The sequence below is a fragment of the Monodon monoceros genome, unplaced genomic scaffold (genome assembly GCF_005190385.1).
Source record: "Monodon monoceros isolate NGI ecotype Baffin Bay Population unplaced genomic scaffold, NGI_Narwhal_1 Super_Scaffold_3, whole genome shotgun sequence".
Classification (NCBI taxonomy): domain Eukaryota; kingdom Metazoa; phylum Chordata; class Mammalia; order Artiodactyla; family Monodontidae; genus Monodon; species Monodon monoceros.
In genome coordinates, this window is record NW_021703780.1 from 29,132,606 (window position 1) to 29,155,644 (window position 23,039).

At 44.2% G+C, this 23,039-nt stretch overlaps 1 protein-coding gene across 6 annotated transcripts in view; it reads left to right on the plus strand.

Annotated features, from left to right (window-relative positions):
* Positions 1–23,039, plus strand: part of ADGRF5 (adhesion G protein-coupled receptor F5) — a 110,540-nt gene that overhangs the window by 55,758 nt on the left and 31,743 nt on the right. For 4 of the 6 annotated variants that reach the window (XM_029243372.1, XM_029243374.1, XM_029243371.1 and 1 more), the window contains exons 3-7: positions 7,766–7,820; positions 17,512–17,682; positions 20,036–20,212; positions 20,344–20,453; positions 22,346–22,404. In XM_029243372.1, the coding sequence (XP_029099205.1) occupies positions 7,766–7,820; positions 17,512–17,682; positions 20,036–20,212; positions 20,344–20,453; positions 22,346–22,404 (572 nt within the window). The remainder of the gene's footprint in view (positions 1–7,765; positions 7,821–17,511; positions 17,683–20,035; positions 20,213–20,343; positions 20,454–22,345; positions 22,405–23,039) is intronic. The other 2 variants (XM_029243373.1, XM_029243376.1) reach the window with 1 other exon arrangement.

The following is a 23,039-nucleotide window of genomic DNA, read 5'->3' on the forward strand; positions in this document are numbered from 1 at the left end:
GTTGTGCTTTTCTAAGAATTTGTCCATTTCTTCCAGGCTGTCCATTTTTTTGGCATATAGTTACTTGCAGTAATCTCTCATGATCCTTTGTATTTCTGCAGTGTCAGTTGTTAGTTCTCCTTTTTCATTTCTAATTCTGTTGATTTGAGTCCTCCCTTTTTTCTTGATGAGTCTGGCTAATGGTTTATCAATTTTGTTTATCTTCTCAAAGAACCAGCTTTTAGTTTTATTGATCTCTGCTATAGTTTCCTTCATTTCTCTTTCATTTATTTCTGATCTGATCTTTATGATTTCTTTCCTTCTGCTAACTTTGGGGGGTTTTTTTGTTGTTCTTTTTTCTCTGATTGCTTTAGTTGTAATGTTAGGTTGTTTATTTGAGATGTTTCTTGTTTCTTAAGGTAGGACTGTATTGCTATAAACTTCCCTCTTAGAACTGCTTTTGCTGCATCCCATAGGTTTTGGGTCATCGTGTTTTCATTGTCATTTGTTTCAAGGTACTTTTTGATTTCCTCTTTGATTTCTTCATTGATCTCTTGGTTATTTCATAATGTATTGTTTAGCCTCCATGGGTTTATTTTTTTTACAGTTTTTTTTCCTGTAATTAATATCTAGTCTCATAGCATTGTGGTCAGAAAAGATACTTGATATGATTTCAATTTTCTTAAATTTACCAACGCTTGATTTGTGACCCAAGGTATGATCTATCCTGGAGAATGTTCCACGAGCACTAGAGAAAAATGTGTATTCTGTTGTTTTTGAATGGAATGTCCTATAAATATCAATTAAGTCCATCTTGTTTAATGTATCATTTATAGCTTGTGTTTCCTTATTTATTTTTATTTTGGATGATCTGTCCATTGGTGAAAGTGGGGTGTTAAAGTCCCCTACTATTATTGTGTTTCTGTCCATTTCCCCTTTTATGGCTGTTAGCATGTGCCTTATGTATTGAGGCGCTCCTATGTTGGGTGCATAAATATTTACAATTGTTATATCTTCTTCTTGGATTGATCCCTTGATCATTATGTAGTGTCCTTCTTGTCTTTCGTAATAGTCTTTATTTTAAAGTCTATCCTGTCTGATATGAGAATTGCTACTCCAGCTTTCTTTTGATTTCCATTTGCATGGAATATCTTTTTCCATCCCCTCGCTTTCAGTCTGTATGTGTCCCTAGGTCTGAAGTGGGTCTCTTGTAGACAGCATATATGCGGGTCTTGTTTTTGTAGCCATTCAGCCAGTCTACGTCTTTTGGTTGGAGCATTTAATCCATTTACATTTAAGGTAATTACCGTATATATGTTCCTATTATCATTTTCTTAATTGTTTTGTTTTTGTTATTGTAGGTCTTTTCCTCCTCTTGTATTTCCTGCCTACAGAAGTTTCTTTAGCAGTTGTTGTAAAGCTGGTTTGGTGGTGCTGAATTCTCTTAGCTTTTGCTTGTCTGTAAAGGTTTTAATTTATCCATCAAATCTGAATGAGATCCTTGCTGGATAGAGTAATCTTGGTTGTAGGTTCTTCCCTTTCATCACTTTAAATATGTCCTGCCACTCCCTTCTGGCTTGCAGAGTTTCTGATGAAAGATCAGCTGTTAACCTTATGGGGATTCCCTTGTATGTTATTTGTTGTTTTTCCCTTGCTGCTTTTAATATTTTTCCTTGTATTTAATTTTTGATAGTTTGATTAATATGTGTCTTGGAGTGTTTCCCCTTGGATTTATCCTGTATGGGACTCTCTGAGCTTCCTGGACTTATTTCCTTTCCCATATTAGAGAAGTTTTCAACTATAATCTCTTCAAATATTTTCTCAGTCCCTTTCTTTTTCTCTTCTTCTTCTGAGACTCCTATAATTCGAATGTTGGTGCGTTTAATGTTGTCCCAGGGGTCTCTGAGACTGTCCTCAATTCTTTTCATTCTTTTTTCTTTATTCTGCTCTGCTGTAGTTATTTCCAGTATTTTATCTTCCAGGTCACTTACCCGTTCTTCTGCCTTAGTTATTCTGCTATTGATTCCTTCTAGTGAATTTTTAATTTCATTTACTGTGTTTTTCATCATTGTTTGTTTGCTCTTCAGTTCTTCTAGGTCCTTGTTAAATGTTTCTTGTATTTTCTCCATTCTATTTCCAAGATTTTGGATCATCTTTACTGTCATTACTCTGAATTCTTTTTCAGGTAGACTGCCTATTTCCTCTTCATTTGTTTGGTCTGGTGGGTTTTTACCTTGCTCCTTCATCTGCCGTGTGTTTTTCTTTCTTCTCATTCTGCAGATTACTGTATTTGGGGTCTCCTTTTCACAGGCTGCAGGTTCGTAGTTCCCGTTGTTTTTGGTATCTGCCCCCAGTGGCTAAGGTCAGTTTAGTGGCTTGTGTAGGCTTCCTGGTGGAGGGGACTGGTGCCTGTGTTCTAGTGGATGAGGCTGGATCTTGTCTTTCTGGTGGGCAGGACCACGTCCGGTGGTGTGTTTTGGGGTGTTTGTGAACTGAGTATGATTTTAGGCAGCCTCTGTGCTAATGGGTGGGGTTGTGTTCCTGTCTTGGTAGTTGTTTGGCATGGGGAGTCCAGCACTAGAGCTTGCTGGTCGTTGATTGGAGCTGGGTCTTAACATTGAGACGGAGATCTCTGGGAGAGCTCTCGACAATTGATATTACGTGGGGCCGGGAGGTCCCTGGTGGACCAATGTCCTGAACTCGGCTCTCCCGCATCAGAGGCTCAGGTCTGACACCTGGCCAGAGCACCAAGACCCTGTCAGCCACACAGTTTTTAATTCTTCTGATTTCCACAGCTCTACTTCCCATCTGTGTTTCAGCCAGTCGCACAGCTGCTAGTGTTGAAGGGTCTCCTGCTGAGGTGGGGGGTGGCTGTGGCTCACTGTGGGGACAAGACACTGGCAGCAGAAGTTCTGGGAAGTACTCTTTGGTTTGAGCCTTCCCGTAGTCCCGATAATGTAGTTTTTACTTTTGCAATAAATCTTTTCAGTAGCAGTGAGCAGAGCCAGGAATATGCTTGCTCAACAAAATAATGTTGAGCACGGTCCTCTTAAAATCTGACTGCAGCATCAATAAAAGTAAAATTATAATGATGGAGCAGAAAAGGAAATTATAAAATAGAATTTTGGAGACAAGAAGACAAATAGTCAACTGGCAATCAAATTGGAAAACTCACGAAAGCTGAATTTTAAGCCAACAGTGGAGAAAGCTAGATTAAGATTCATCAAAATGCCCAAGAATTGATGAAACCCTCTGAAAGTGGGGCATGAAGAGAATGCTGATACACGGAGACTGGTTGAAGGATGTGTGAAAAGTGGTTGGGTCCCTATATCCCCTCTCCCATGCCATGAACTTGGGCAAGCTGCCCTTCCTCCACCCCGGCAGAAATCTGGAAGTTTATTCTCTGGAGAGGGTAAAATGCAGGGTCTCTTTACCTGATACACTCGAATATAGTCACAGATGTATTCTCCCAGAAGCAGAAACACTCACGACTGACTCACACAGGTTACATGAAGTTTTCTCCAACAGGCATTCGGAAAAAAAGAAAAGAAGTATGAGTCCTGACTGCCCTCCATCTCCTGACCCAGTAAACTCCCTGTGCCTGATACATTTTTTAAAAGGCTCTATCAGTGTTTGCTATTATGATTTCTCTTCTTGTAATAGCATTTTTTCTACTGACTTTTTAAAAAGATACTTCAGTGCTACTTTATCCAGTCTGTCACTATTGTTAGAGCTTCACTGGTAGATTTTACCGTGAAAAAATGTCTCTTTTTGCCCTGCTTGGTACTTTTCAATTTTAATTCTTTGTCTTATATTCCAGTGGTCAGTTCTGTTTTTTATTTGTGTTTGCCTGATCTTTGTTCTTTCTTTTTTGTTTAGCTTTCAGTATATTCCTTTGTTTTACTGGTTCTCTTATAAACAAGGAATGTTTGAGGTTCTTTTTTTTTTAATCTGACTGTGATTTGGGGAGTATAATTTATTCACATTTGATGTCATATTCAAAATGCTTGCTCTTACTTTCAGGATTTTTTTAATGAGTTTATGCATTTCCTTCCTCTCTTCTGTTTTTGTGTCTTTCTTTGTTTGGACCTAGGTTTTGTCTTTTTTATTTCTCTCATGCCTTGGGAGGTATACTTTGTATGTCTTCTTCCAAACTCTGCTATGTGAGATGCAGCCCATGCAATTATATGCAGCAGCTTGCTTTTATAAATAGAGGAGGGAAACATTACTTTTCCTGTGAGTTTGCACGGTCAGTACAGAGCTCTACTTTCCCCAAGCATGTGGGGAGAAAGCCGGAGCCTGAAGTGATCTCAGCAATGGGGTCAGCCTTACCTCTGTTCCAGAGTTTCCCAGTGCTCCTAGCTGCAGCAGTGCCCTCCCACTGTGCCAGCTCGGCCCTCATCACAGCATCCTTAACAAAGCCCCTCCATCTGCCTCGTGGCCCAGGCTATCAGGGGATAGGTCTCCCAGGACTGCTGGTGGAACTTTAAATTTGTCTTCCTGAAAGCTCCCACCACCAGGCCAAAAGGCCCCAATTGGCCCCCCTAGATCTGCCTTCAAGATATAATATCTTCGTCCAGCCTAGAGGCTGAAGACCTCCCTTGGAGAGGTGCCCTTGAACCTGTCTTATCAGCTCATGCTACCTAAGCTACCACTCAGCCCCCACTTCTATCTACCATTTTAAAAGCAACATGGGGTGATGAGCTTTTAAAAAAAACTGTGGTAATACAAAATTTACCATCTTCACCATTTTTAAGTGTATAGTTTAGTAGTGTTAAATATATTCACATTTTCGTGCAGCCAATCTGCAGAACCATCTTGCAGAACTGAAACTCTGTATACAGTAAACAATACCTCCCTAGCTCTGCACCCCCTAGTTCCTGGAACTCACTGTTCTACTTTCTGTCTCCATGATTTTGGCTACTCCAAGTACCTCATACAAGTGGAATCATATAGTATTTGTCTTTTCATGACTGCCTTATTTCACTTAGAATAATGTCCTAAAAATATATCTATGTTGTAGTATGCATTAGAATTTCCTTCCTCTCTTAAGTCTGAATATGGATCCATTGTATGTATATCCTACTTTGTTGATCCATCAAATGGATCGTATGGTAGTTTTTTTTAATTAATTAATTTATGTATTTATTTTTGGCTGTGTTGGGTCTTCGTTGCTGCTCGTGGGCTTTCTCTAGTTGTGGCAAGCGGGGGCTACTCTTCGTTGCGGTGCGCGGGCTTCTTATTGTGGAGCACGGGCTCCAGGCGAGCGGGCTTCAGTCGTTGTAGCACGTGTGCTCAGTAGCTGTGGTGCATGGGCTTTGTTGTTCCGTGGCATGTGGGATCTTCCCGGAGCAGGGCTTGAACCTGTGTCCCCTGCACCGCCAGGTGGATTCTTAACCACTGCGCCACCAGGGAAGCCCCCAAAAAAGCAGTTTTCTTCACCCAATTCTAGATCTGCTAAATTGGATTAGGGGAGGGAGGGAGGTGATCCTTATGCCCACAGAGATTTGAAATGGTCTGCATGAGAGGATTGAAATGTACCTTGATTTTAACCCACAACTGCTGGCAGCAAGTCCTCAATTTTTTAGCACCCCTGGAAAATGGGAGAAATGAAATCTCAGCTTGGGAGAGCTTCCCAGAAGTAACCACCAGTAGTCACCTTCTCCTGGGCTGAGTTCCCCAGCAGCAAGCCACGGAGAGTGGACAGAGAAAGCTTCCTGGTGGCTCCCCTTCCCCAACCCCAAGCCCCAGGGAGGATGGAGACAGCAAGGCAACAGAAGAACTCTTCCTTCTGCCCAGGCACAGAGCCAGAGAAGGCTCCAGGGCAAGCCGCACAGGAACCAGCCCTATACATTGACTTTGTTATTTCTTGGCTTCTGCACATTTCGGTAGACCTGAAATAATCTCACTGCAAGCGAAGCAGCACCCTGGGCGTTGGAAATTCTGATCATCAGCCATCATTCCTCTGTTCATTTCTTCAAGGACATTTGTGAACTTTCAGGGCCCTCCGCAGTTCCTGTGGACGTGAATACTAGTCATTGAAAAGAAGGAGGGGGTGGAGGAGACAACAGAGAAAGAAAGAGAAAAGACACTAGTTAAGAGATACTGGGTCACCGGGGGGAAACCAGCTCCCCCACAGTTTCCGGGGTATCTCCTGATAAGACGATGCCATACCTATGTGGATAAGCGCAAACTTAGGGTGCAGGCTAGCTGGGTTTGAGTCCTGATTCTGCTGTGTGACCTTAGGCAAGTTATTTGACCTCTCTGAGCCTGTGTTTTCTCATCCGTGAAATGCAGATAATAACGGTATCTACGCCTTAGATCGTCATGAGGATTAAATAAATAAGCACACACCAAGTGTGCCTGGCACAGGGTGTTGAAGAAGTCTTAGGAATTATTGTTTTTGTTATCATTATGATGCGAGATAACTAGGAAAACATGGTAGAGACCACAGATGGCAGAGCTGTCTCTCTCTCGGGGGGTGTTCATTGGTGCATGGGGTTCATCGTAAAGCACGCACCCTGGAGGGCAGGGGTTATCTGGCTCCGCTACTGAGACTTAAGGAGGTTTGGATTGGGAAACACATCACAGGAAAATTCACTTGGAGGCAGGGATGAGCTAGGAGCCCCATATCAGGTCGAGGTAAGGTTATAAGCTACGGAGCTGGCATTGAACTCAGCAGCAAAGCCAGTCCATGTCAGCTCTTAAACAAAGGAGCCACATGATGACAGGAGATGAGCTTTATGGAGATGAAGCAAGTGGCAGTATGCAAATGGGGGGGTCCATGTGAACGGTGCCCCCAGGACAGCGTGATGCCCTGTCCCAGAATAGGACTTACTCTGTCATCAAAACTATTCTAGTGTTTTTCATTGATTAATCACTTGATCCTCACAGCAACCTCATGAGGTAAGCTATTTTTATCGCTCTACTTTAGGTGAGTACTGAGGCACTGAGAGGTTAAGTAACTTGCCCAAGGTCACACAGCCATTTTATGGCAGAGTTAGGATTTGAATTCAATTTCTTCAGAGTCCTTATGCTTAATTATTGTACTATGTGATCTAACTAACATTTATTAAGAGCTTACTATGTTCCACGTTGCGGTTGGCTTATTTCTCATAACAATTCTATGAGGTCAGCACTGTTATTATTCCATTTTACAGAAAAGAAAACTGAGGCTCAGAAAGGACGAGTAACTTCCTCAAAGTCGCGTAGCTAGTAAGGGCCTGTACCCAGGCATTCTGGCTCTAGAGCTGGCTCTCAAAGCCCCCGCCTCAGAAGGCAACCATCGAACCATCTAGGAGAAAAAGGGCCAGAGGAGGAGAAAATAATTCCTAAGCATGCACAATCTAAACAGCCCTAATGCTGCAGAAAGATTAGGGTGGGGACAGGCTGAGTGTGGAGGAGAGGTCGTGAGACTCGTCTAAAAGGTCATGCGAACGACTCAGGGTTCAAGTCTCAGTACAGTGGAGGACAGCGTCATTTATATTTCTTGATAGGCCTCAAGCTGCAGGAACTCTGAGAAACTCAGAGAGGCTGATTTCTTCCGCTCCTGCATCTAGAGACTGGCCTATAAAAAGTCGATGCCCAGATCATACCACAGAGACGAATCCATTTCATTTCCCCGACCCTTCAATCACTGGTTGCCCGCCATCCCCGGGCCACAAGGTGCTGACCCAGAATCTGCAGCCCTACCCTCAGCTTGAACATCCCGGGGCATGTGAACAGAGAACCATTGCGAAAAGACTTCTCTAACACTCACTGACTATTTTCTAAAATGTTCTTTCAGCTTCTCCATGAATATGAACTAGCAGGGGAGGACCCAGTAAGGCAAAAACGAGCCGGTATGTAACCCTTTGCTTGCCCATTTTTCTAGTAAATCCCGTCAAATGACATTTGTTGTAACTTTTTGAAACACTGGGATCCACATAATTCAGTCTCTGAGCACCTCAGTGTTCAATTTCTAGAAGTAACTGCAAAGGAATTCCATTCTCTATCAAACGACGTTAAAGGGGTCTTATCGGCACATTCAGGGCTCGTGTCTGTCCTCTCCCATCACCTCTCCTCAGAGCCTGAAGATTTCCCCAAGGCCCCTTCCTTCAGCTGCCCTCCGCCACCACCAAAAAGGCTGCTTCTCTCTTCTCAGCCCAGCAGCCTTGCCTTTTTTCTTTTTCTTTTTTTCTTTCAACCTCGTCTCCTCTCACTCAGCACTTTATTTTGTGGATCAATTGAATCGCTAGACCCAAGTCCTTTTCTGCCTGCTACTCCAGTTTCCCACTGAATTCCCAAGAAGCTGTTTGGAAAACACAGGGCTCTGCCCTTTGGAGGGTTGGGGGCAGGTGAGAGCTGTGAACACCTGCATGGTGATGGTCAGTGTCTCCTCCCTCGTGTGGGACCCTGAGCAGGTGGGTACATCTGGAGGCTGCATTTTCCAAGGACCAGCTCCTCCCACCACAGCAACCTTGCAAAAGCATCAACCTGATTTTCTCATTTCCCTGCAGAAAATCCTTCAAGGGCTGCCAATTGCTTTGGAGATATAATCTGATTATCCGCTCACTGGACCCTAAGTGCTTTGCCCACTCACTCTCCTGCTGCTGCTTTTCACAGAGTCAGTATTCCACTCACCACACCCCTTTGCTTGTCTGGGGGACTCAGTTCACATAGGCTCCTGCCCTGGAAGGTCTTCCATCAATTCCCCACACAGGGAGGGGCTGTGTTCCTGGGTTCCCCTTACCCACAATACATCCTCGTAGTCCAACATTTATCCCAATGCATTGTAATTCTTTTGCTTCCTGTTTGCCACTCCCAGGAGACATGAGCTCCCTTGAACCCTCTTCCTCTCTGCAGCCTGGCATGTAGCCCAGTATCCCAACAGATGAGTGAACAAATAAAGAGAAGGCATGTCTCTGTCATAGCGGCCCCTGTGTGAGTTCAGAGGATATGTTCCTTTTTGCTAAGAGTCTGCCGGCTTCGTGGCTGGACCAACCGTCTAGAAACGTCTTCACTTGTAACATTGGGACTGAATCCTTTTCCAAGCATTGTTGGGACTTGGTCTGTTCAGTCTGGTGGTCTAAAAGAGACTTTAGGCTGCCAGAGGGAGCAGGCTTGCCCCAAGGGCAGGATAAAGGCGTCCGGTAGAGCCCCTTACAGGGCCATAACAAGATCCGCCTGCTGCCCCGTGCGTGAAATGAGAATTCAACGAGTGCTCGCCGGAAGTTCATACCATTGGTCCTCTCTCCTTCCCTCCCTTCCCTTTTTCTTCTATTTTAACCTTGTTTTATATCCCTATGGGATTCTCACTCGCCCTCCTCTCCTTCCCTAAAGTGATCTACAGCACAGACTGTACTTTGTACTTCCTGTGCTTTAAAACAAACATTATCACCTCTACCCACCCCTCCCCCCTGACAACCCCTTGAACCCTCCCACCCCCATGACAGGAACAGGACCAGAGATGTCCCCACTCAATATTTTGAAAGACTTTTCTTCTTAAAATCAAACCACTTGAGTTAAGTTCCAGCTCCAGGTTCTGCCAGCTTCTTCTAGGGCTCAGGCTGCCACCTGCCTCGGAACCAGTTGGTGACCCTGCACCTGGAAAAGTAACATCTTTCTGCACTTCCAGTCCTAGCTATTTGTGATCCTTGGTGCCAGCATGAGAGGTTAGCCCTCAGAGAGGAAACCACTTCCACTTCTAAGGATTTGACATTCCAAAAGTTTTCCAGACGTGCTTTCATTAAAAACAGTCACGAAGATGATAAATCACCATGAAAACATGTTTTCCATTTTTTATACATGGTTTGGGCCTCTAGGGTCATTTTGGAGGTGTTAATGACTCAACCCATCATCTTCAGGAGAAGGATTGGCCTTGGTACTTGTGCAAAATCACTGAAGTAAGAAGTGGTCATGGAAAGGCCCAGGCACTGGGCCGCAGATGCTCAGAATATAAGTTGCAATTAAGAGCATCGCTCTCCAGGAAAACTAGGAAAGCAAGCAGTAGGAAGGTTACCTTCAGCAGGTGCCACACAGAAGTGTCTGTGTTCCGGAGCCTTCATGCCAGAAAGTGGCAAACAAAGTTTCCAAGAGAAAGAGAATTCTCAAAAGGAATTTCCTTTTGAGGCACTGGACCAACTCTATAGAGCTTTAAAGTTTGATCCTTTAAAGGTAGGATCAGTACTCACATTTATTCTCAGAGCTATGGACTTCTTCCTTTACCACATCTTATGTATCACAAATATATGACACACATCCAAACACACACACATGTATATACATACATACAAATATATATTTACTGTACAGGGTTGTTGAGAGGATTAAATAATAGTATGTACTTATTTTTTAAATGTTAATATAGTTATCTGGGGGGGTATTTGATGTTTTTGTTTGCTTTAATGGTTTTTAAAATTAAAAACAAATTTAATGGACTTATTTATAAAAATATTGCAGTTGACAGAGCCTGAAATATACCTGGTACAGAGAAGGTTTTGTAGAACTACTGAAGGCAGGAGGTTGGATGCCACAATATTAGCATTTTAGGAAAACTATCTCAAAACTCTGTGGGGGCAGAGAAACCTTCACCAAAAACTCGGAGGCCAGGGGCAAGAAGAGTATGAACCTGCTTGTTAGTGGCTATTGGGGAGCAGAGGGAAATAAGCATCCGTCAAAGCCTCCAGAATTCTGTCCTGATTCCACCAGGAAGCGGATTCTAGACCAGCCGAGAGGCTGGCACAGAGAAGGCATTGGTGGAAGCCATCTGAAGTGAAAATTTGCCAGATGGTTATGGTTGAAGGAATTAGATGAAGAGGTTAGTGCCGGGAGACCAGCAAGGATGCTCAGCAGTGTGGACTGTCATCGGCCCTGGTACCTGGAATGACGTTAGGAAAGGAACATGGCAAACGCTTGTGAGACATTTGGAGAATTGGGTCAAAAGGACTTGGGGACAGACTTGACATGGGGGTGACAGGGAGGGATGATCTATATGATACTTGGGAGTGCACAGACCCGGGTGACTGGGGAGGTGGAGGCTACGGGTAGAAGCCGGAGCTGGAATGAAAATCTTATTTTGGAAGTACAACAGTCAGCGGGAAATTTAGTCTTAAGGGCAATCTTCACAGGGGACTGAAAGCAGAAGTTTCTTGGGAATTCCCTGGGGGTCCAGTGGTTAAGGCTCCATGCTTCCACTGCAGGGGGCACGGGTTCGATCCCTGGTTGGGGAATTAAGATCCTGCATGCTGCATGGTGCGGCCAAAAATAAATAAAGTGCCGGGATGCACTGATTTTAAAGGTTTTTTTTTTTCTAAAAAGAGGCTTCTTAGGTTGGAAGTAACGCAAATGTGTCCTCAGCATCAATTATGAAGTTCCCCATGTCAGATTTCTGAGCTTAACTGGGAATGTGTCTTGGGTCCTGGGCTGAAGAGTCCCCACTGGTTCTTCTTTGGTTTCAAAAGGAATGGCTGGTAGGAGAAAGGGAGACCCAGGGTGTCCTAAGCCCGAGCTGGAGGCACTTACATCTTCACAGATCCAGTGAGAGCAAGGTTCCTACCAGATTGGGTTGCCAGCTGCCAGCTCGGAAATCCTGACCTTTCTGCAGATCTGCAGCCCGGCCGGCTGTGCTGTCTCCTTTTGATCTGTGTTCAGGAAATGCTGTGCATTCTCCAGGCTGAGAAACAACATTTGGGGATTTTCCTGGCTTTAATCTTTCTTATGATAACTTGTGGCATTTCGTGCTCTGAGCAGGCAGTAGTGGTGGCAAAGTAAGAAGAGAAGGCTGGTTCTCTCTGCCTGGTGGGTTTATTTTTACGCTTACCTATCTCAAAAGTGAGACCTGATTGGAAGAGAATTAGGTTTAGTTGACCTACCAGCAGATGGCTGCATAGATGATAATCCGTACACTTATTATGATCAGTATTATTATTTCCACACGCTGTTTCAGAATGGCTATTATATGCCAGGCAATTTGCTAGGGGTCTTCATACCCCAATTCCTTAACAACAAATTCTGCAGAGAAAATAGTGCTCCTAATTGACAGATGAGCAAAGCGTGGCTCACAGGGGTTCAGTAGCCTCCCAGGTGAGAGGGCATTTACCCCAGCTCTCTAGGCTCCAAGTCCTAGCTCATAGTTAAGAGTCAGAGTTTTCAACATGACTTTCTGGATCTTGCCTATGAGATCCCATGCCATGATTTTTTTTTTTTAAGCAAAGAAGTGTTTTTAATATTTAATTAGTATACATTTATTAAGCACCTATTGGGCACAAAGAACATAAAACATGCTGACTGCTGCTATCAACTTTTAATCTGGTTGTAAGGATAGGATATGCACGCACCATAAGTTAAATTCAAATTCTGTAATATCAAAAGCAGAGTCATCCCATATTGGGAGCCTGAAAAAGGCAAAGCTACTGGCTAGAAAATGGTAGGAGCTACAGAGAGATAGGTCTGGGCTAAATGTAAGTTTCTAACAGAACTAACTAAAGGTGGGTTGGACCGTCTTATACGGAGGTGAGTTTCATGTCATGCAAGGTATTTAAGCCAATCTGAATAAGCACCTGGCAGGAGTGTTTATAGGGGGCATCATGGCATCTGATGAGTGGTTACCCAAGATGATCTTCAAAATACTCACACAACTTCACGATGCCTTGATTCTGTGAGTCCTCAGGTCACTGAGCCCACATAGGCTCAGAGAGTGACCAGGAAAGAATTGATTGAGGTTGAGGCATGAAAGAAGGAGCAGAAATGGGACAGAAGAAGGGAGGGAGGAGGGAGCTCCAGGCAGAGGGAATACGAGGAGATTCTTGATGGTCTGCGGCTTTTTCTTACGCATATATTGCAGAAGGAAACTGTGTTCTCGCTGACCACATTTAGAGGAAGTTTACGCAGCTGTGATTCTCGGAGCAGATTTGTTGAGTGAGGGGCTCTAGCATCACTTTACGTGGGGCTGACTTTGATGATTTGGGTGTATGATGAGCTAGTAGAATTGATTCTTTTCTCCAGGCCTCACAGACCATCGTTTTATGCCACAGTGCTGCCCTCCCTCTCCCCCATCCATGCCTGCCCCCCAGACCATAGCCGTAGTGTGAACAAGCCTTTCAAAACCTAAAGGGAGAACGGGATCTTTGACTCTCTCCTGACAAAGGTACAGCAGATCCAGATGACGCTGCCAAATTGGTACCTACGAGAACATGTCAAGAGAAAAGCAGAGCAGGTAGCTTTTAATATTTACCTGCTACAGGACTAAGGGGGAGAAACAAATTCAAATCTTCAGTGATAAAGAAGCATGGGCCCCTTTGGTCAAGAGAAAACCACATGAACCTCATTTCTCCTGAGTGATGTCAGCAGGCCCCACTCTCTTGCAGGGGAGAGATTCATTTATACGTTGACTTAGGCCCCGACTTCTTAGAAGCTGTAATTACCGGTAGAGTGGCCAGGCAAAAATAGTCTTGTTTGCTTAAACAGCTGTGGTGAAGACCCAGAACTGCTTGTCACAGTTTGTGGCCAACTTTCCAGAAATGTCTCTATAAGATAAGTGCTGTGTGGCAGGCACTGATTAATGGGAAGGGAGAGGGGAAATCCTGGTTGGTTTGTGCCTCCCAGGCCAGGGATAAGCCTGCGTCTGTGACACTGATGACCCCTGGAATGTGCTACCTTCCACTGGGGCATCGGTGAGTCAGAAGAACTCAGACAAACAACACCAGGGCGAAGGAGCCCGAGGCAAAGAGAACACATTGAACTGTCTGGAATCAGGTGGTCCAGGGGCAGCAGAGAAGCGTGGAAGGGCCTCTAAAATACACACTTACACAGAGTGGGAGGAACCTTCCTGTTCCTCCTGGGTCCCTTGTAGCCTGGGGCAAGCCCACCAGGATCACTTTCCGAAGCTCTGAAGTCCTCAGGTTTGGAGGAGGTGAGGTGGACAGGGCGTGGCCTTTGGACCCCAAATCTTGGGCCCCTGACCGCACCCTACACAAGTCATACTAATTCTGAGCGTCTGGGCTTCTTCCGTTAAACTCAGATGCTCTCTCTGGGCATTACAGGGACTGGAGGCCCAGTGGTGTTTCTGTGTTCTGCTTGCCCATAACACCAGGATGCCTTGGGTTCAGGGCCAAGTCAGTGGTCACTGGTAGGTCCAGCCAAGCTATCTCTATCTTTGAAGATTTTAATTACTGCACGCCCACCCCACCTCCAAAACATCCTTTATTCTCTTTTCCTGAGGAACACATGGCACCATTAAGGGAGAAATGATTCTACCAGTCACACTGTCAGAGTGAGGTAATGGAAAGGACCCCATTCTAGAAGTCCAGAGATCCAAGTTCTGGTCCTGTGGACACCACCAGCAAGCAGCAGAAGCTGGGGCAAGTCATTTACTCTTTGGGGGAATTGTTTTTCTCATGCCTAAAAGCAGAGATTTCTGGGACTAACTTATAAAGAGTCTACTTTGTCTCATCTGGGTTGAGGCTCCACAGTATCTGTGTGTGTAGAATCCCTGCGTGTGGATAATCGTCAGTCAGGAGTGGGGACCACGGGGATAGATGATTGCCAAGGGCAAACCTGTAGCCTTCTGAGTTACTATGGTGTTTTTGAGCCTGTTTTGAAGAACTGACCATTTTCAAGAAGACATTTCTTTCTCTATTAAATGTTTCCCATCCTTATCAGTCTCTACGGAGAACTGATGCTCAGACTGAGGGTTATTCTGAAACTCCCTTAGAAGTTGTCAAGAACATAAAAGGTGGCTGAGGGGAAAGGGGTCTTAGGGGCTGGTGCTTCAATTAATATTTGCACAAATGCCATAGACTAGAACTCGCTAAAGTCACAGGAACTGTCCCCTTAGTCGTATTTTAAGCTTTTGGCTCAGCTCCTTGTAGGACCTCAGCGGAAGAACTACCTTGGCTTCAGTGGGGAATGATGACATCCGGGAAGCACCATGTGCTTTTCAGGCACATGCTCATTCTCCAATTACGTCTGTAAAGAGCAGAGAGAGGTGGGCTCAGGGATGGGTGATACTAACGACCCTCAGGCAGGCATTGAAATCATGCTGGGATCAGACCCTGGGAGGCAATAATGCAGGTGATGGAGTGGGTGATATGGAATTGTTACTGACCTCACTCATCTCAAAAGCAGCTACCGTCCAGGAAATCCTGTTTACATTCATTCCTGGCAGGAGAGTAGACTGACCACAGCAAAGAGGATCCTGGAGCTTCTGAATCCTCCGGAGGGTATAAACATTGCCGCATTACTTTTCAGGAAAAAGAATGTGCTCTAAAACAGAGCTTATAAATATCATGCAGCCGCCCTCCTTGCAAATGTTCCCAGCAGGCCACATACTAGGTCTAGGTTTAGGGTCACTCAGATTAAGATTAGCAGTCCTTCCAGGAAGCTTGTTTGCATCACAGAACCGTTTGCAAATCAGAAAGAAAACAGGAAATTTCAAGCAATGCCATAATATCGTTACAAACTGAGATTCCGCACTGGGTTTTAAAAGTCACTGTGTTCTACTTGTAAATACATTTTTATAAGGAGGAAACATACCGCAAGATGCATTCCTAATTTTAAGAAAATGTGCACAGACATTTTTTACAGTTTGAGTTAATTACAGCACGTTGAAGGATGCCAAAATGAAATAATTCTCAACAAGGTTGATAAGTAAAACCAAACTCCTAGACAAACATAGTTTACAGCTGTAAGTGGACAAATATTACCATTTTCTACAATAAACATTTATCAGTTGGAGTTTCCCATAGTAAACTTACTCCATTTTAGTGTTTCTCATAAATAATCCTTGGAATATTTAAAACAAATCTTGTGATATTATGGGGGAAATTCTTTGTCATTTTAGAAAACAGACATAGAATTTTAATGTTATGGTTTTATATATATACATATATATATGTATATATATGTATTGTACTTCCAGATTTTACTTATATTTTAAAGTAAAAGTCTTGCAGGTATTCACTAATCTTTTCCTTATTTGACTGACAAGATAAAATAAGCCACAACTTGTCTTCTCAAGGCATCAGTATTAAAAATTCTCCTATTTTTTGAAGGTTTGTCATTAGCTACTAACCAAGCCCATGGCTTCTCTCCAGTTATATATTTCAACCAGGAATGAGCCAAAGATTCTGGCCATGACTGAAAGGTGAATCTGTGACTCAACTCAGAAATCACAGGTTTATCAAGAATTGATTGGATATGAACTTATTATGTGCTGGGCTGCATGCCAGATGGAGTGGGTACGGCCATGAGAAGTAAAAGAAGCAGTTCCTGCCCTTGAGAACTTACAACCAACAGCCCAGACGTGACGTAATAGTGGTAATTATGCAGGAACATTCCAATAGATCTATTGTCTGGCTTGCCTGGATTGGGAAACAGACTCATCTAGAATGCCAGTCGGGCAACCAGTCTTGAGACAATTTGGAAGAACAATGAATTGCTGAAGATCTCTTTTATTTTAATTTCCAATTTGCCAATTTTGCTTATGTTGAGTACCTAGCATGTGCTGAACACCAGAGATACAGAGTAAGAACAAAGAGCCCAAGCTTTGCACACAGGCTAAGAACAAAGGGAATTAACTACATGACTTTTCCCAGAGGTCTTCAGGCCGCGAGTGCATCCTTCAGCTCTCAAAATACATGCATGACCACTGAATGCTGTCAGAAACATACTGACTCATGCTGGTGAGTCAGGACCATGGCTTTTATTGTCTAGATGGTTGCCGAGCCTCCCTGCCGGGTCTCCCTTTTTCTATTCGTGTCCCATTCGAGTCCATTTTGCACACAGTCACCCTTGGCCTTGGACACCAAGGGGGGTGTGGGAATGGAGAGGATGGACAAGTCCTCAGCTTGGCCTGTGAAGCTCTCAAATGGCCAGAGACCATAGCGCTGATACAAGCTAGATCTGTTTCCTTTCTTCTCTAATATAGCAGAGTCGTAGAGAGGAAGAATCATGAAGGGAGGGCTTGGTGGTTATCAGTAAACAAACGTCTTTTTCTCTAAAAAAGTTCATTAGAAATTCTTAAAGGGTGATGTGTCCAGCATCCACATGTCCCCGTCATTAGCTTTTTTTTTTTTAATTTTAATTTTTATATTTATTTATTTATTTAACTGCACCACACAGCATGCAGGATCTTAGTTCCCCGACCAGGCATCGAACCCATGCCCCCTGCAGTGGAAGTGTGGAGCCCTAACCACTGGACCCCAGGGGATTCCCAAGAAACTTCTGCTTTTTATTTTATATTGGAGTCTAGTTGATTTACAATGCTGCGTTAGTTTCAGGTGTCCAGAAAAGTGATTCAGTTATACACGTACATATATCTCTATTCTTTTTCAGATTCTTTTCCCCTATAGGTTATTACAGAACACTGAGTAGAGTTCCCTGCGCTATGCAGTAGGTCCTTGTTGGTTATCTATCTTATGTATAGTAGTGTGCGTCTGTTCATCCCAACCACCTAATTAAAACGTCATTGGCTTTAAGCGCTGAAAGGTCCATCACGTTCTCCGTCTGCCCACCACAGTGAGTTCTCACAGCCTTCATATGCTTTCGTTCCAGTTGCCGTGAGTAGTCCTGCAGCCCAAGAGTTCACTGTCAATGTTGAGGTCAGTTTTGAAGATGCCTCCTTCCTGGAGCCTAGCAAAACTTACTTGAAAAGCCTCAGTTTTCCAGTTCAAGGGGATGACACTGACCCAGCTACCAGCATTTTGAGCATCGAGGTGACAACAGGTGAGTAAAAGACCCATTGCTTGAAATAGGAGGATTGGGCCAATCAGGAGAAATGTTGCTTTGAGCCCCTTCCTGTTAGAGGGGGATGTGGGGTGTGGAGGGGGTAGCCTGGGGAGAGTTGACCTCAGAGAGGAGGTAATGGGATGGCTGGGTAAGGAAGATTAGACTTACTGACCATGATACTCATATCTAAGCACCCCAAATTTTCTCCGTTCCCCTCTTCCTGTGCCTCCCCCACCGACTCTTCCAACAGCTTATCTTATGATCCTTTCAAGAAAGGCATGTTTTTTAATCAAAATTTTTAAATTGGAGTATAGTTGATTTACAATGTTAGTTTCCGCTGTACAGCAAAGTGAGTCCGTTATACATACACATATATCCACTCTTTTTTCAGATTCTCTTTCCATATCGGTCATTACGAAGCATTGAATAGAGTTCCCTGTGCTATTCAGTAGGTTCTTATTACTTATCTGAAAGGCATTTGTAATCAGTACACAAAACCGAGGATTTTTATGGCCAATGTGTGTCAAGCCCTAAATGCAGTAGGTGGTCCAGGGGTGGTCGCTTCCGCCATCCTCTTAAGGCACATTTGTATCTTACATGGAGTCAAAAGTTCTGCTAATATCACCTCCACATCCATCTCAAAAATAAGTAAATGAGGGCTTCCCTGGTGGCGCAGTGGTTGAGGGTCAGCCTGCCGATGCAGGGGACACGGGTTCGTGCCCCAGGCCGGGAAGATCCCACATGCCGCGGAGCGGCTGGGCCCGTGAGCCATGGTCGCTGAGCCTGCGCGTCCGGAGCCTGTGCTCCACAACGGGAGAGGCCACAGCAGTGAGAGGCCCACGTACCGCAAAAAAAAAAAAAACTAAATGAAAAACAAATAAAACAACCAAATATTTTTTATAAATATTTATTAAAAATAGTTACTTTTTATAAAAAAAAATAAAACAACCAAAGAAATGCTTTTCACGTCAGTGGGAGAGAGATTTTGACAAAGGGGATCTTGTTGGTTCCCTTCGAATTATCCCCGGCCAATGTCCACCACACTCACCAGTAGCCTTGACTTCCTCCATTCCTTCTGCTTCTCCTTCACGCCCTCCTGCTGCTGGAGCACAGGACGGGAGCGGTGTCCAAGGATTCCAGGGGACTTGGTTGTCCCTCCTATTTCAGGAACAATTATTTGACAGCTTTCCTTTGGGTGGTCACTCTGTGGGCCTTTGCCTAGATGCCCACCCGCAGAACAAACAGCTCACAGCGACGTGGCTTTAGTCCAGTTTTAGACATAAATTCCAAGCCCTCTGTTTTCAGAGCATTTTTCAGTGTCAGTTTTTAATGGGATTGGAGTCTGTTTGGGCTGTTCACATTTGACTTGAAATGTAAAAGGCACCAGTTTAGAATTTTTCCTTATACTCTACATTTGTTATCTATTGCTGCGTAATGAATTACTCCCAAACTTAGCATCTTAAAACAACAAACTCGGAATTCCCTGGCGATCCAGTGGTTAGGACTCTGCGCTTTCACTGCCGAGGTCCCCGGATTTGATCCCAGGTTGGGAAACAAAGATCCCACAAGCCGCACAGCATGGCTACAAATGTTTATTACGTCACACAGTTTCTGAGGGCCAAAAATCCAGGAAGAGCTTAGCTGGATAGCACTGGCTCTGGGGTCTCTCATGAGGTGGTTAGTCAAGCCGTCAGCCAGGGTTGCAATTACTTGAAGGCTCAGCCGAGTCTGGAAAACCCACTTTCAGGCTCACGCATGCGGTTGTTGGCAGCCCTCAGCTCCTCACTAGCTATTGGCTAGAGACCTCACTTCCTAATCATGTGGGCCTCTCTATGACGTGTCCTCATGCAGTGCAGCTGGCTTCCCCCAGAGCAAGTGGTCAGAGAGAGAGAGAGTGAGAGAGTATAACCAAGAGGGAAGCCACAGTGTCTTTTATAACCTAATCTCAGAAGCGATGCACCACCACTTCTTTCTATATTCTCTTGGTCACACAGACCAACCCTAGTACAGCATGAGAGGGAGTTATAAAAGGGTGTGAGTACCCAGAGGCAGGGATGGGTGGTGCTGTCTTGGAGGCTGGCTGCCATACCCTCTAGTCCGGAAATCTGTTTAGCCCTTTATCATTGTAGGCAGCCCCTGGGATAGTCAGAGCTGTCATCTTTTAGATGGCCGTGCCTAACAGCAAGGTGACATGTACGGGAATCATGAGAATCTCATGCAGAGCTACTGAACTTCCCAGAAGGGCAATATGAAGTGGAGTTAGCGTTTCCTACAAGTATAAATACTTGACGTCTATAAACACAAAAGCGGTAACTACCTTTTCTCTCCTCATTGTTCTGGTTGATGTCAGTCTGCAGACCTACTGGAAATGAAATCTGGTGCTCCTGTGAGAAAGGCTATAAGTGGCCTCAGGAAAAGTGCCTCCACAATCTCACTTGTCAAGGGCATGATGGCCCCCCTTCAGGGCATCATTGCAGTCTCCTTAAGGGACTGCCTCCCAAGGGACCTTTTTGCCAGCTCCAGGGAGGTAAGTAACTGCTCACTGAATGTTTGTTTGTTGAGTGGCTATTTGATATCAACTCAGCCAGATGCTTCTCTGTCCTGTGTGTACTCAAATGCTGACATGGGATTTTAAAAATATTGCCCTGTGTTCTTCAGCAGATATTACTCTGCGAATGTCGGTCAGACTCAATGTGGGCTTTCAAGAAGAACTCAAGAACTCTTCCTCTGCCCTCTATAGGTCCTACAAGACTGACTTGGAAACAGCGGTGAGTTTTGGTCCCAGGAGGCTCTTAACCAACAAACTCTGAGCTGAACTGAATCTATTGCATTTACAGTGGGTCGTTTGCTTGAATCTGTCAGAATTTATGAATGTGAATGTTGAAATTATTTCTATACCTCTGGGACGACGAATTAAGAAGCGCTCAAATCAGAGAGTGTTCAGGGGATGATTGGACATCATCTTGACCTATAGGTGGAACTTCCTCCCAGGATAGAATTGATTCACATAAAATTTGGCAGCATCAACTCACAGAAACCTACTAAAAGGTCCAAGAACCTGGTCTAGAAGCACCAGATGGTGCATTTCTATTCATCTTCGCTCATCACATGGGTGAAACCCCTAACATCTTTTGTGCAGACCAGCCCGAGTCTGGCACAGAGGATTCCACACCACTCTCTACACTGCAGGTCCCAAGGCATTCACACTTAAGGCAGATTTAAATTTACTCATGTAGATAGGTTCATTTGTGTCATATTGTAGATTCCACATAACAGAAACAGACTCATATACATAGAGAACAAACTTGTGGTTGCCCAGGGGGAGTGGGGGAAGGGGCAGGATGGATTGGGAGTTTGGGATGAGCAGATGCAAACTATTATATATAGAATGGATAAACAACAAGGTCCTACTGTATAGCACAGGGAACTATATTCAATATCCTGTGATAAACCATAATGGAAAAGAATATGAAAAAGACTGTATACATATGTAAATTTACTCATGCAAAAAAAGAGGATATTCTCTCATTGTAAACTGTGGGCCAGACACCATTCTAAATGCTGTACATTGGATTAATTCATCTAAACCTAAATGCTTTGCTGAGTCAATTCATTTGGAATAGAGCTTCTCAACTGGTGTGGTACAAATTGCTACAGGTGGGCTGAGGTAATGACTCCCCTTAACCCTCTGGGCAGCCAATCCTCTGCCTCAAGCCAGGAGCAGCCTCCTGTTTACCCAGTCAAATATTACCATTGTTCATGGGTGCCATGATGAAACTCGGATACAGAAGAGCTGTAGGATATCTGATTTGCATATCCGACATGTAACAGTTCTGCACAGCATGAGAATCCTCCTCATGCACAAACATGACACACTAAATTATACACTTTTGAGGAAAAAAGGAGAGTTACATATTAATCTTTGGATCCCACCCATCCAGCTACTAACACAGCACTTCGTACACGGCATCCGCCCTGTAAATATGACTTGATTCCAATTGAATTTCCTGTGGGGTTGGAATTCAGGGAAACAAAATGAAGTAAAAGCATCAGTAAAAACCACATTGGCTCAGCCAAAGCTGTGATATGTTAAGTGAGGGATCCGATCCGGCAGTGTGGCAGCCCCAAGAAGGCACCTCGAAGATTTCCGACTATAGGAATTGCAATTGATTGAGGGCCCGGCTGCTGCCGCATGGCAGGGCTGGCTGCCTGCTGCTAGTGAATGAGCGGGGCGGGTCTGTCTAGCAAACGTGGGACTCCTTTGAAGGCTGTACTGAACCTTCCCAGGCTCAGTCTAGGATGATTTCATCCAGCCTCTCCTGCACAGTTTCACTCGGGTCTGATGACTCTCCCTGTCTTCCCCACTGCCTTCCTATTATTTTCCTCTAGGCATTTCCCTAAGTAAATTTTTTGCACATTACTCTTGCACATTTACTTTTTGCACATTTACTCTGGTGTTTGCTTCCTGGAGAACCCAGAATGACCTAGGTAGATAGGAATCACTTCTTCAAAGATCTGCCAGTGCTAGCACTAACAAAATATACAGGAGAGCATTTTACCCAGGGTGATAAGAAATAGACACTCTTCACTCTGTTTCAAATTGTTGACCCGTCTCTCAGTGGACCTTGATCCGTGACACTTGTCTTGCTTTATTTTCCAGTTCTGGAAGGGTTACAGTATTTTACCAGGCTTCAAATTGGTGACAGTGACAGAGTTCAGGTAAGAATGCTATAACTGGGTCATTTTTATCCAATGGCAGATACCAAAACGTTAGTGAAAAAGCAAAAGCCCGTTAGAAGGGCACCATCTGGGATGCCCAGTGGGGGCAGTTTGGTAAAGGTGAAGACAGTGTCAGATTTCCAGGGCTTAAAGTGAAAGGAAATACTGAGAATAGTAGCTCACTCCTTAGAGATGTACCTACTTAGAAGGAAGGAAAGAAAAAGACTTGTGTTCGTTCTTTGCACGCAAAAATTTTGCAAACAAAGATGTGGGATACATTTGCCATCTAGGGAAGTCAGAAATACAAAAATGAAATAAAGTCATACATGCAATGATGCCTTTATTAAAAAAAGTGAGCCAGCTAGCCATGGCCACAGAGTTGCACACTGTCATGTGAATGCATCCCTGTGGAGTTAGGCACCGGGCAGCCCTAAGTGTGTTTGCACAGTGTTTCAAAAAGTTAGTTGCCAATTAAAAAATGAAGAATGTTTACAGAAACGTTGAGGATTTTGGCTTCACTGGATATTCAGCATAGCTGGTAACCTGGGCCAGCAGACTGTGTGACAACAGTCTCTACCTTGTGGCTTATATCCTTTGACCCATTTGTAGGATTCAATTCACTCCGCCCCATCTGG